Source organism: Apteryx mantelli, chromosome 6, assembly GCF_036417845.1.
Source record: "Apteryx mantelli isolate bAptMan1 chromosome 6, bAptMan1.hap1, whole genome shotgun sequence".
Taxonomy (NCBI): domain Eukaryota; kingdom Metazoa; phylum Chordata; class Aves; order Apterygiformes; family Apterygidae; genus Apteryx; species Apteryx mantelli.
This window is the reverse complement of record NC_089983.1, coordinates 24272088-24286745: the sequence shown is the minus strand read 5'-3', so window position 1 is coordinate 24286745 and position 14658 is coordinate 24272088. Positions and strand designations below refer to the sequence as shown.

Here is a 14658-nt window from a genome sequence, read left to right as displayed (position 1 = left end):
ATAGTTTTTGAGAAATGCCACATTCTAAATTAATCTTCTTCTCTCATCTGTGGCAAACCCTTCCTTCAGAACCCATCCTATGAATTAAAAGTCAGCAAGTTAAATTGTTTTCAGTAAACATACTTAAAATGTCTTTGGCAGTGTGTTTATCAGGAACATCACTTGGATCACTGTATCCAATCTTATTGACAGCATAAATGCGGAACTGGTACTCTGTATCCTCCATCAGTCCCGTTACCACAAATTGCGTATCCTGTAAGTTCTTGGGTAGATTGCATCTGACCCAGTTGTCTGTGTCAGCTCTTTTTACTTCTACTAGATAACCAATAATAGGGCTTCCACCATCATATGCTGGTTTGCTCCATGACAGGCTTATTGAATTACGGGTAGTATCAACCACCTTCGGGAAGGCAGGTGGGCCAGGAGGATCTGAGAATTGAAATAGCAAAGTTAATCATAAAATGTTGTACAAAAATATTTGGACATACCAGCTGAGACATTACTTTTAGCTTACATTGAGGATCACGAGCATATGCTGCTTTAGATGGTGCGCTAGGCTTGCCAGGTCCGGCCTTATTCAGTGCTGTTACCCGGAACTCATATTCTGTTCCTTCTTGGAGTCCAGTGGCCTTAACAGTTCTTTCAATGACAGGCTTCCTGTTTACTTTTGTCCAGTTAAGAGTCTTAGTTTCACGCTTCTCAAGTATATAACCAGTTATTGGGGACCCACCATCACTAGCTGGGGGCTTCCAGCTAACAGTCATAAAGTCTTTTGTTATATTACTAATTATCGGTGGATCACAAGGTCCGGGTACATCTGTGAAGATTTATTTGAAAGTTATGTTCACATTCATAAGCATACACAAAAAAGCAATGATTCATGAAGCTATACTGCAAAACACTTACCATATGGATTCTTAGCGACTGCTGGTTCAGTGAAGATAGGGTCTCCAACACCGTATTTATTTTCAGCACATATGCGGAACTGGTACTCATGTCCTTCTATTAGTTTCTCCACCGTGCAGCTTGTAATTGGTACATTGGCAGTAACTTGGGCCCAGTTTGGTCTGCTTGTTTCACGTTTGTCAACAATGTAGTTAGTAATTTCTGAACCTCCATCTTCCAGAGGAGGCTCCCAAGAAAGCATTGCACGATCTGCATACATATGTTTGATTTTAACGGAGGCTGGAGGACCAGGCTTATCTGGAAGAATTAAGATCACATTCTTATAGATCTAGCTCTTGCTATATCGTTTAACTATAAATGTATTTATTAACAGACAGTCTTTAGCTTACCAAGGACTTTAAGCTTAATGTTTGCCGACTTTGATCCACTTGCATTTTCAGCAGTAATAGTATAGTCTCCCGTTTGCTTCCTGTTAACACTGAACAACTCAACTGTAGCAAGGTTTCTCTTAGTTGTGATCTTAACACCTTCGGATGGTTTTAAAACTTCTCCTTCTTTCTTCCAGGTAATTGTTGGCATAGGCTTGCCATATACTTTTGCCTCCAGACGCACGTTAGTTCCAGCTTTTACTGTAAGCTGTGATTGCATAGATACATCCAACTCTATTCTGGGAGGAACTGAAAGGAAACAACACAAAAGTTAAACTAGTGAGAAATAAACATCTAACTCTTCACATGAGTACTAGTTAAAAATGCACAGACTCTTATCAGAGTTCTCAAATATTGTTACATTTCTCACCATTTTCTGGATGAATGGTCACTGGATCAGAAGGTTCTGAAGGTCGGCTAATGTTAACTGCTGTCTTGGCAATTGCTCTAAATTGATACTGAGCATTCTCTTCCAAATCTGTAGCAGTGTACTCTTCTAGAGGTATTTGATGAGGAGTTGTATTGCACCGGACCCACTTATCACCAGGTAATTTGCAAGCTTCAACAAAGTAGCCAATAAGTTTGCTACCACCATCATGCTTTGGTTTTGTCCATACCAGTGATACAGTACTCTTAGTGACATCAATAACTTCAGGTTTCCCAGGGGGATCTAAGCCAAATAAGATTATGTTATAGTCTGTTTTGCCAAAAAATCTGATGAATAAAAAAATGGCTTTAATGGATCTTATTTACAGCATATCTACACACAGAGCACTCACAGTGCACTTATGGTAGACATGAAAACATAAACGTATGGGCAAATTGAAGATTATGGAGTTGCATATATATTTAAACTAACCATAATAACAGGAGTTTGTTGCAAACTATTAGTGTGTTTGGCTTACCGACTGGTGTCCTTGCTGTGACAAACTCAGTTGGTTTGCTAGGTTTACTTGCTCCAGCTCTGTTCAGTGCATAAATTCTGAAAGTATACTCAAGACCTTCAATCAGCCCCACACAAGGGTACTCTGTGGAGCGCACAGCTGTGTCATTAGCCTTCACCCAGAGTAAACTGTTCCTTTCTTTACGCTCAATGAGATAACCAGTGATTGGACTGCCTCCATCACTATCTGGTTTATCCCAGGCAACAAAAATGCAGTCCTTATTGACCTTGGTAATACGTGCATTCTTCGGCTCACTAGGAACATCTAGAGGGAAATATAAGGATGGATATCAATCTCATGCTTTCTTGCTAGGAGACTAAAAAGAGAAATGCTGCTCTAAAATACTGACATACCAAAGGGGAACCTTGCAATCATCTTGCCAGATGTAAGTGGCTCAGAAATCCCAAAACGATTTTCAGCACGAACACGGAACATATACTCTTCTCCAGGAATCAGTTTTCCAATTCTGCAACTTGTCTTTGTAACAGAAGCTAAAGCTGTTACCCAGTCCCCTCGGCTTACATCACATTTCTCAACTACATAGTTTGTAATGTTACTGCCACCATCTTCAAGAGGTATATGCCATGCAAGAGTGCAAGCATCAGCATCAATTTCAGAAATGTCAAAGGGAGGCTGTGGCGGACCTGGCTTATCTGCACATACATTAAGAAAAAGGGATGTAAGAAAATGGCAAACAGTGGAATTTACTAAAACTAGTTTTGTATAAGTCTGGGTTTAAAAGTAATAAAATGAAACGTACCCATGACTATCACTCTGATTTTCTGACTGTCAGTGCCAGAGCTGTTTTCTGCAGTAAGAGTGTAAAAATCAGTGTCTTTTCTAGTCACATCCTTAATGATAAGGACAGAAGATTTTTCTGCTTTATGTACAGCAAGGCGACTGGATGTTAGTACATCTTGGTCTCCTTTCATCCATTTACAGACTGGCTGAGGCTTCCCGTATACATGAGCTTCAATTCTCAGTTTCTTTCCAGCTTTAATGTGAACATGATCAGGCATCAGGATCTTAGGTGGGACTGGAAAAAAGCACACACAGACATATAAATTCAACTTCATATTTTTCTTATTTCTTCATGCAAAAGTCCTCTGCTTCTACCTAAAGTGGTGTTACCAGTAGGACTGATGCAATAATTTTTAATTTAGGTTCCACTTATGGACAACTTGGGGTTCTGCAGTGGGCAATATCTACTCCAGTTTTACTTTTGCATTCTGATACCAGTTACAGGAGAATATTTTTGAGTTTGGATTACCTTCTCATGTATTTATGTAGAGACTAGCACACTATTTATGCATCACACACAATTCTTCTTTACATCTGGAACCTGTCATTGCCCACTCTATGTTTGAAAAAGTTCCTGTCTTATAGTGCTGCCTTGCTTTTCCCCTCCTTTATGTCTGTCTTGCAAAAAGACTGAAGTTTTCACTGAACTAAACCCACTTACACAGTCAATCTTTTTACTACCTTTGAATTATTCTTCAAGTAGAACCCCTTCTCCCACTTCTTCATCTGCACAAATTCTTTCCAGTCGTCCCCAAATCTGCCCCTTAACCCTAGGCCTTCTTGTGCCTCAAGGATCCTAGCCCTTAATTAGTTCAACCTGTCCTTCCTCCCTCTCTCTTCACATTTTTTACTGACTTTACAACATAAACAATTTCATTTCTGTTACCTTAAAACAGCTCCTAATTTTGGCCCCATTTATCTCTTGAACTCCTGAGCTGATTCTTTTTGTCTCTCATTTTAAGTTCATTGAATATATTTATTATTTCTCTTTAGTTCCTACCTTCTGGTTCCATTTGCCCTCAACTGAAACCATACTCCAAAATTCTTTAATGATTCTGAATTAGTGTTCAACCCTCATCCTTTCTGACCTGTTAAAAGTATTCAGTACTGTTAACCATAATCCTCTAGATAACTTCATAAAGGAGCTGGCTTACTGGGACTCAGTCTAAGAACTAACATTCTCGCTCATTTCATTATTAAAACAGTTTATTTTAACATAGGTAGTATTTAATCAGATACTTACTGAGCTGTTCTTTAATTTCAAATACTCCTTCAGTTTCTCTCGGCAAACTTACTCCTACAGCATTTCTAGCTGCCACTCTAAACTTGTATTTCTTTCCCTCTTTCAGACCAGCTACAACAATGGACAGATCTTTAACGATTGAATATTGTGTCCAGCGATCTGCTGGTTGTTCATCTTCTTTGTAGCTAACAATGTACCCATCAACTTTAGAGCCTCCATCACGCAGTGGTGGCAGCCAGCCTAAAGTAGCACTGTTCTTTGTAATTTCAGTAACTTCAAGTTTTCTAGGTGGATCAGGTTCACCTTTACAAGGGAGAAAAAAAGGAAACACATTAAACATTGAATTTCCAAGAACTTGACTATTGAATATTGGTTAAATTACTAAGAAAACTGGATGCTATACATGCTATCTCAACAAGGAAAATACTGAAAAGAGCAAAATTATGAATGACTATAAAGGTACTACATTCATAGACTGTGTTATTTGTATGCAGGGAACACTGACATGGAAATATTTATGTTTGACATTGAGCGGTTAGCAGCATTGTCTGACTTAGAAATACCTGCTTTCAAAAAATGCAAAATCGTATTAAAATTAGAGGAAAACAATAAAACATGCATAAATGCATACTTACTTAGGGGATCCGTTGCTAGGATTGGTTTTGGTATGTCACTTGGAACACCTGACCCATATTCATTTACTGCTATTACTCTAAAGAAGTACTCATTTCCAGGTACAAGATTAGCTACTTGGAAACTAGTTTTCTTTAGTTCTGCAGTGACTGTTGCCCAGGTCTTTCTGTCAGCCTCACGTTTCTGCAGGATGTAATGAGTCACTGGACTACCCCCATCATTCTCTGGAGGTGCCCATGAAAGGTGACATGACATCTTGGTGACATCTGAAACCTTGAAGTCTGCCACAGGTCCAGGAGTATCTATAAAAAAATTTCAATTTATGTTAATATTTTCTTCTTTAACAAGTTAAAATTTAAGTGGGTTAATAGCTTCTTATACAGGGGGAATTAGTGTTAGTTGATACGGTTGTGCTCAAATACTGTAAGCACTAGGGATCATAAAAACTCCTGTAATTAACAGACAAAATAATTAAAACATTGTCTACAGGTGTTTTTCTGGTTACTCACCTAGGACTCTGACGTTCACGAATACAGCCTTTTCTCCAGCTGCATTAACAAGTGTCAATGAATATTTGCCTGAGTCATCACGTGTTGAATTGGGGATGACACAGAAGGCCATAGTGTCAACCAGATCAACTTGTCCTTTTCTGATGACATTATCAACAACCATTCTCCTCCAGGTGACTTTTGGTGCTGGGCGACCCCTAATAATAGCAAAAAGTCGGATAGGGCATCCTGCTCTGACTGTGACTAACTTTCTCATGCTTGCATCCAACTCAATCTCGGGAGGTTCTGAAAGACAAAATTAAATAAATAAAATGCAAAGTTTAGCATATGAAATAAAATAAAAACAGAGTAAATAGAGATTGTATGTAAAGACTCATAAAGAAGATGGGAAAAATCACCAAGTATTTCTTTAGGAGACACAGCTTCTTTCAGTTCAGCTGGACGGCCAAGGCCAACCTGATTTTGGGCAGAAACTCTGAACTCATATAACTGGTTCTCATCCAGGCTGGTGGCTGTAAATTCTGTATGAATAACTTGTGCAGCAACATTACATCGTTTCCATCCTGCTTCAGGATCAGCACCCTCAACTTTTGGTCTAATTTCCACAACATATCCAATAATTGGAGCACCACCATCATACACTGGTTTTCCCCAGCCAAGGGTAATGGAGCTCTTTGTGCTATCAACCACCCTCAGGTTTGTGGGAGGACCAGGTGGTTCTGAAAAACACAATAAAAGTTACAAATAAGAATACATTTGAGCAATTAAGCAATTTGTTAAGTTAACATTAAAAAAATACAGTAAAATACTGCAGTATGGTACCTATTGGGTCTTTTGCTACTACAGGTCTTGATGGCAAGCTTGGTTCTCCAAGTCCAACTTCATTTTCGGCACTGACGCGGAATTGATATTCATGACCAGGGATGAGATTTGTAACCTTCTTGCGTCTCTCTGGGATTGCAGTCTTAGTAACAGGAACCCATCTCAGTGATCGTTTCTCTTTCTTCTCTAAAATGTATCCTGTAATTGATTTGCCACCATCATACTCTGGTGGATTCCAAACTACAGTCATCTCTTCTTTGCTAACTCTAGTGACCTCTGGAGGGTCGGGGCGTCCAGGTCTATCATATTTAGTTTTTGCAATAATTGGCTGTGTTTCTGTTGGTGGACCAGTGCCCATTTTATTCTCTGCACGGACTCTGAATATATATTCATTACCTTCGATGAGGCGTGTCACATTTGCATAGTTTGTTAGGACAGAAGAAGAGTATGTAGACCAAACCATACGTTTGCTTTCACATTTTTCTAGGATGTAGTTTTGTATTTCACAACCACCGTCATCTTCTGGAGGGTCCCAAGTAACAGTACATCTATCACATGAAATGTCAGTAACTTTCAAGTTTCTTACAGGACCTGGTTTATCCAAAACAATAACAGTAGCATATGCTACAAAACTACCAGCTGTATTAGTTGCAGTAATCACATATTTCCCACCATCACTACGCTTTGATTTTGTGAGAATAAATTTAGATGTGTCAGAAGTTGTTTCAATTTTGACTCTTGGAGATCTGGTTAGATCTGTGGCATCTTTGTCTTTTGTCCATACAACTTCAGGCTGTGGTTTTCCTCTAAGTCCAGCCTCAATTCTAATTGTGTCACCTGCTTTTACAGTCAGCACCCCACTTAACTTCAAGTCTAGCACTGGTTTCTGCAGATCTTCTTTTACAACAACTTCAGCTGTTCTTACCCAGTCACTTTCACCTGCCTCATTCTTGGTTTGAACTCGGAATTGGTAAATTTTATTTTCAACACATTTATCTACCATATAGTGTGTTTCCTTAATACTGCCTTTGTGCACCCTTTCCCATTCATCTGAATCTTTCAGTTTTCTTTCAACATGGTAACTTAAATTGGGGCTTCCACCATCATAATCTGGTCTTCTCCATTTCAGATATACAAATGTCTTTCCTTTCTCTGCAATGTGAAGATTTTCTGGCTCTCCAGGCTTGTCAATAGGATTGATGGCAAGAATGGGAGTCTTGGTCTCAATGCAAGGACCTGGACCTATTTTGTTTTCTGCACAAACTCTGAAGAAGTATTCACGGTTCTCTATAAGATTTGCCTTTACTAATCGTTTAGTGATATCAGAGGAGACAATTGACCATCCTCTCTGGTTTGGTTGTCGGTACTCTACTATATAATTTGTAATTTCTGAGCCACCATTATCCACTGGATTCTCCCAAGCAATCATACAAGAATCTTTTGTGACATAGCTTATTTTCAGGTTCTGACATGGTCCAGGTCTATCTAGTACATTAACAATGGCAAAAGCTTGAGCATATCCGCAGCTGTTCTTAGCTGCTATTATATATTTGCCATGATCAGATCTTTTGGCTTCTTTCACCTGCAGTTCAACATTAGGTAGATCGTGAACTATTTCAACATGCTTTTCTTGGACTAGCACTTTGCCATCCTTAGACCATGTTATGTCAGGATCTGGCCTGCCTTTTACTTTCCCAGTAATATGAATTGTTTGGCCTACTCTGACAGTGATTATGTCTCGACAGGTCACATCTAGGCTTACTTCTGGAGGAGAAAGAATATCCTTTGCAAGTACAGTTTCTGCCAGTTCTCTTGGTTCTCCCTCTCCCACAATGTTGACAGCTTTTATTCGGAATTTATATTCATTTCCTTCTATTAACCCAGGTACTCTAAAGGCACATTGTCTAATGAGTTCATCTTTATTAATCCTATTCCACTGTGTAGTTCCAGTTTTCTGACACTCCACAATGTATCCCAGAATTGGGCTGCCACCATCTTTGAAGGGCTTTGTCCACACAAGATCAGCCATTTCTTTGGTTTTGTCTTTTAATTTTGGATTAATAGGTGGTCCAGGAGGAGTGATAGGACGTGATGCTTTTATTGGATCAGAACTCGGAGATGGTTTGCTTAAGCCCACCATGTTTTCTGCTAACACTCTGAATTCATATGTGTTACCTTCAAAGAGACCAGTGACTCTGTACTTCATATCAAGTATTGGTGTCTTATTGACACGAACCCATTTACCAGATGCTTCCCGACGTTCAAGTATATAACCAGTTATTGGTGTTCCGCCATCAGATCTTGGCAGGGTCCAAGACACTGTTGCAGCATTTTCTGTAATATCATAAACTGTTGGTTTACCAGGTGGGGATGGTGGATCAAACATATGTTTAGCAACTGTTGGTTCTGAATCAAGGGGTGCACCAATGCCTATCTTATTTTCTGCTCGAACACGGAAAATATATTCACAGCCTTTCTGCAGTCGTGGAATCTTAATTTTTGTGTGACTTGTTCCTGAGCTAACCACTCCCCAAGTTTCTTTCTTTGATTGACGCTTCTCAACAATATAGTTTATTATAGGACTTCCACCATCATCTTTAGGAGGGCGCCAAGAAATAACCATATGCTCTGGTGTTACTTCAAGAATATTAATAGGACCAGTTGGTGGACCAGGAACATCCAAAACTGTAAGATGTAGAGCAACAGTTTTGCTGCCAGCTGCATTAGATACTGTGAGTAGATATTCTCCTGTATCTTTTCTTATACAGTCTTTGATGGTAAGTACAGTTGAATAATTGTCAGTCTCAATCTTGTGTCTGCCTTCTGTTTTAATTTCAGTGCCATCAGTAACCCATTTTGCAGTCGGAACCGGAACACCTCTCATAATTGCAGGAAGTCTTACTGTACTACCAGCTTTAACAACAAGACCTTCAATTAACTTCACATCTAGTTCCACAGATGGAGGTACTGAAATTACAGAAAAATAGAGAGAAATTACCGTATGCTTTTCAGGGGGACTACTTAAAGAAAAAGAGAAAAAAATCAGTGAAACAACATGAGAAACTAAAAGTTACCTAGTTTTTCTTGACACTCTATTGGTATAGTTGTATCTGGAAGACTAAGACCGACAATATTTTGAGCTTTCACACGGAATTTGTAAATCTTTCCTTTTTGTAGGCCTGTAACAACACAGTCTAGCATGGGGACTGTCTGGAACTTAGTCCACTCCTCTGCACCATCTTCTTGATATTCCACCAAATATCCAGTTATCTCAGCACCACCATCACGATCTGGTCTATTCCAAACAAGGGAAACTTCAGTCTTGTCAACATCTACATGATGCAGGTTCTTCGGTGGCCCTGGAGGATCTTTTAAAATGTAAAAACAAAGTGGTTACTAAGATGGCCAGTCTATGGTATCAGAGTACCATGAGCACATGGGTACCAACAAGATCGACAAAGTGAATCATATAACTGAACTTACGCAGTGGATCTATAGCTTTAATTGGCTTGAGAGTTTCCACATATGGACCTCTACCAAACTGATTCTCAGCTGCAACTCGGAAGAGATACTGAGTGCCTTCCATCAGGTATTTAGCCATGTGACTGCGTTTCTTGGAGGATGATGAGATGGGTACCCACTGTGCAGAAGCTACGTCTTTTCTTTCCACCACATAGTTGGTAATGACAGAACCACCATCATCTTCTGGCTCCTTCCAAGTGAGGTAGCAAGAATCACTTCTAACTTCACTGATCTGAAGATTTCTGGGTGGACCAGGCTTATCTAATATTGTCAAAAAATAAATCTATTATGTATTTGATAACAAAAGCATATTTTACAAAACTGAGCAATTTTCAAGAGAATTAATGTATTTTTTTATCATTTTTAGTCCTTTTTCTACATAGACTGCATATTTTGTGATTTCTTATATCTCGGTTTATTAATATTTTCCAGGCATTCCTTTTTTTCTTAATCTCTAATTAAATAATGAGAAACATGCAGTATAGAAGGAACACCAAAAAGATTACCTAAGACAACAACTTTTACTGAAACGGTCTTTGATCCAGCTGGATTTTCAACAGTCAGGGAATAAATTCCACCATCTTCATGGACAGTGTTACGAATTTCAAGCTTACTGCCAACTCCTGTAACCTCAATATCAGCTTTCGGTGAGACCTCATGATCTTCTTTCTTCCAAGAAACTTTTGGGAATGGAACACCTTTAATCACAGCACTGAGTCTCAGGGTATCTCCAGCTTTTACGTGTTGTTCTCTGGCCATATTAGCATCAAGTATCAGCTCAGGAGGTTCTGGAATCAAAATTATGGGTTTTTAGAAAATAAGAAAAAAAAATCTTCTCTTAAGTAAACTTACATGATTTTATTATACTCACCAAGTCTGTCCTTTACTTCTACTGGATCAGGAACATAGGCTGGTTCTGATTCACCTGCTGCATTGACTGCCTTGACCCTGAACTTATAGGTCAAACCCTCAGTAAGACCAGTGACTTTATATTTTGTTTCAGGACAAGAATCTGCTGTTAGATTAGCCTTTTTCCAGTCTTCATCTCCAACTTTCTGATACTCAACAAGGTAGCCAATTATCTTGCCGTTACCATCATGGCGTGGTGGTTGCCAGGACAAATCAACTGAATTTTTTGTTTTATCTACTGCTTCTGGGTTAATAGGTGGACTTGGCTTTGCTGTTAAAAAAAAAAAATGAAAAAAGGAAACCATTAAAATTGATTTGTAACTGAAATGAAGAGCACATTAAAATTTGAATGAGAAAATTTAATACTTTACCAATTGGATCTCTAGCAAAAATTGGCTTTGATGGTGGACTAGGATCACCAACACCAATTTCGTTTTCTGCTGAAACCCGGAATTCATATTCACAGCCTTCAAGGAGGTCAGGTACTTTGAACTGAGTACTGGGGAAAATCGGATCTTTGGTAACTCTGACCCATCTAGTTGCCATTGTTTCCTTCTTTTCTACAATATAGGTTGTTATTGGCTTGCCTCCATCATATGGTTTGTTCCAAACCACCACAGCAGAGTCTTTGGTAACATCCTTAATGATTGGTTGCTCAGGTGCATCAGGAACACCTGAAAAAAATTAATGAGTTCATAACGATAACAGATGGAGTAAAGATTAAAGTATCAAAGTAAAATAGCAAAGGAATGACGTACTGAAACGGTCCTTGGCTTTCATCTCATCAGAGATGAGAGGATCACTTATGCCATAAAGATTTTCAGCATAAATTCGAACTTGATATTCTCTTCCTTCAAGCAGCTTAGGAATTTTGCATGTTGTCTTAACTGTAGCAGATGTAACTGGCATCCACAGGTCCCTGTGTGCATCCTTCTTCTCAATGATGTAATTTGTAATTTCACTGCCTCCGTCATCTAATGGAGGTTTCCAGGAAACTACCATATAATTTTTATGAACTTCATCAAATATAATGGGGCCTACTGGGGGCGATGGGCGATCTATTAAAGAAAAAAGAATCAAATCCATTCTTTTATATGAGCTTCAAATAATGATATAGATTAAACAGTGTCAATACAGTAAATATATCATGCAATTAGAAACATGACCTCATCATTTTATGTAAGGAATCGAGACATCTATTCCTCTTTAGTACTTGTTTGGCTCACTGGATTTAATTAATTAATGCTTATAACATGTCTGGTGATTGACATTTTCTATGCTGTTGACATTCTCTGAATGTGAAAACATTAAATTATTCATGGTGAATAAACTAAGCCAGAAGTTAACTAAGTACTCAAAATCAATAAATAGTATTTCAGCATAAAAAAGAGGGCAGTAAATCAAAATATTGTTATAAATAAAACATTTTAATTTTTACATTTATATAATTCAATGAATTCTAATCTCTATTAAAAAATAAAGACAAATCAAATCAATCAGTAAAACCTACCAACAACATTAACTTGACAGAATCCTTTTCTTGAACCCGTGCTGTTCTCTACAGTAACACAGTATTTGCCTGAGTCTTCACGGACAGATTTCAGTATCCCCAAGCAAAGAGTTGTAGGAGTTGTCTTGATCTTTGTACGATCATTTTCTTGCACAACAATATCATCCTTTAGCCAAGTAACCTTTGGTGCAGGCTTGCCTGAATAACGTCCAGTCAGGCTGAAAGCTTCACCAACCCGAACAATAAGCTTGTCTCTAAAGTCAAGGTCAAGTGTCGGAGGAGCTGAAAGATAAAATTAAAAAGTGCAGTGCCCCAAAATGTCAGCAATAGTAGTAAGAAAAAGTAAGAAATCACTAAATGTGTCACTATTTTCAAAATAAATTTGAAAAAGATACATACCAATTTCATCCTTGCATGTGATTGGTTTTGTGCAAAATGATGGCTTGCCTTGCCCCACAATATTGCAAGCACTCACACGATACTCATAGGTGTCACCCTCTTTCAAGCCTTCTATAGTATATTGCCTATCAAGCATTTTCTCCTTTGTAACTCTGTGGAATTTCTCTTTTCCAATGAGACGGCTTTCTAGAACATACATGGTGATGTCCGATCCTCCATTATATTTTGGAGGGTTCCAAGTCAATGTAACAGAGTTCTTGGTAACTGCTTTTACCTCCAGGTCTTCTGGACGGTCAGGAACAGCTGTGAAAAAACACAAAAATACAGTAAGTGCATTTTTATACAGATTTGTCTCATGTGACAACAATCCAACCCCCAAAATATACTTACTTATTGGATCTCTGATGACAAGCTCTTTTGGTGTCTCTGTGAATGGACCCATGCCAATTATATTCTCAGCTGCAATTCGGAAAAAGTAGGCTTTCCCTTCAGTGAGTCCCTGAACAGTAGCATTCTGTCTTGTAACTGTACAGGTTACTGGAGTCCAAGCTCTATGGTCAGATTCACGTTTTTCAATTATATAGTTGGTAATAGGAGAACCACCATCATCTTCTGGAGTAAACCATGTTAATTTGCAAGAGTCACCGGTTAGGTTCTCAGTAAGGAATGGCATGCCAACAGGGCCCGGCACATCTAAAAGCAACAAAGAAATGAAATGTTTAAGTATACATGCTGAATGTTATAAAACTCTATTTGTTCACAAGCACTGAAGTTACTATTTACCTAGCACATCAACAATAATGGTCTTCTTCCGTTCTCCACCTGCATTTTTAGCAAGAAGAGTGTATACACCCTGGTGGCTCCGTTTGCAATTCTTGATGACCAAAGAAGAACTGATAGCTGTTTCTTCAATTTTAGCTTCTTCTGGTAAAGCTCTGTCATCCCTGCTCCAAGTGACTGTTGGAGCTGGTTTTCCTGAGACATATGCTATGATCCGAATTACTCCTCCAGCATGAACAACAATTCTGTCCCTGACACTTGCATCCAAATTAATATCAGGAGCCACTGTGAGAGGTAAACAAAATATTGCAATGAATTTCCTTCTTTTTTCCAAGCTGACTTAGAAATAATAAAAATGTAAATGTAAATAATAAATACCAAGTCTGTCCTTCATTTCAATAATGTCTGTAACTTCTCCAGGCTCTCCTATGCCAGCAGCATTCACTGCTCTAACTCTAAATTTGTAGAAACATCCTTCTTTTAATCCTGCCACAACAAACTTGGTTCCTCTAATTTCTTTATCTTTCACCTAGAAAAAATATTATAACATCAGGCAACATCAAGGTATCATCAATTTCTTTGTGATGTTTGGAACAAATCTTAGATCAGATACTATTGGACATTTACAAGCACACAATGCTCTTAAGCATAAAGAGATCTAGTTCACATAGAAGTGTTCAGGGACTGTGTAAAGAAATACAGGATAGGGACATCCAAGCTACTCTTCTGAAGATTCTCTTTTTTGATAATTGTAGCAGGTACAGAGGCTACAGTAGTCTGTGGTCTCAGAAGAATGGCATCTGTTACTGTACAAATAAGTTCATATAAGTGAGAGTGGGGATAAAATGGATTGTTTGGTCCTTTCTAGACCCCCTGTATGGAGCCTGTTTACCTGGAAATTGTGCAACAAATTTAGGTATTACTTAGAATGCACCAAATGTTTGTAGAGATGCACAAAATGGCCAGGGTATGCATCAGTTAAATTTTCCTACTGAAAAAAGTAGGAAAATGTAGGGATGTATTAGTTGCAAATAATTTGGCACAGCCTTATAGCAATGTGACTCCTTACTTTTATGCCAGTTCTAACTTGTTCTTGTCTTCTGTTCTTTTATCACTGATTACCTACATACTTCGTCACATCTTTAAATACAGAATTTAAAAATTCTAAGTTTAGGAAACTGCAATGTTAACTTGGCACTCAATTACTTACTGTTAAATTTGGTCTTATATTTTAAATATATGAAGATAAGTA

The 14658-nt window shown here is 38.4% G+C and overlaps 1 protein-coding gene across 1 annotated transcript in view; it reads right to left on the bottom strand.

Moving 5' to 3' along the window:
• Window positions 1–14658, bottom strand: part of TTN (titin) — a 249629-nt gene that overhangs the window by 50577 nt on the left and 184394 nt on the right. The window contains exons 252-275 of the mRNA XM_067298992.1: window positions 13785–13935; window positions 13410–13691; window positions 13017–13319; window positions 12627–12929; window positions 12228–12509; window positions 11476–11775; window positions 11089–11391; window positions 10680–10988; window positions 10315–10596; window positions 9770–10069; window positions 9361–9654; window positions 6287–9253; window positions 5863–6183; window positions 5465–5749; window positions 4958–5257; window positions 4323–4625; window positions 3039–3314; window positions 2632–2931; window positions 2240–2542; window positions 1705–2004; window positions 1296–1583; window positions 907–1203; window positions 515–817; window positions 124–429 (exon numbers count right to left, since the gene is read on the bottom strand). Of these exons, the coding sequence (XP_067155093.1) occupies window positions 124–429; window positions 515–817; window positions 907–1203; window positions 1296–1583; window positions 1705–2004; window positions 2240–2542; window positions 2632–2931; window positions 3039–3314; window positions 4323–4625; window positions 4958–5257; window positions 5465–5749; window positions 5863–6183; window positions 6287–9253; window positions 9361–9654; window positions 9770–10069; window positions 10315–10596; window positions 10680–10988; window positions 11089–11391; window positions 11476–11775; window positions 12228–12509; window positions 12627–12929; window positions 13017–13319; window positions 13410–13691; window positions 13785–13935 (9658 nt within the window). The remainder of the gene's footprint in view (window positions 1–123; window positions 430–514; window positions 818–906; window positions 1204–1295; window positions 1584–1704; window positions 2005–2239; window positions 2543–2631; window positions 2932–3038; window positions 3315–4322; window positions 4626–4957; window positions 5258–5464; window positions 5750–5862; window positions 6184–6286; window positions 9254–9360; window positions 9655–9769; window positions 10070–10314; window positions 10597–10679; window positions 10989–11088; window positions 11392–11475; window positions 11776–12227; window positions 12510–12626; window positions 12930–13016; window positions 13320–13409; window positions 13692–13784; window positions 13936–14658) is intronic.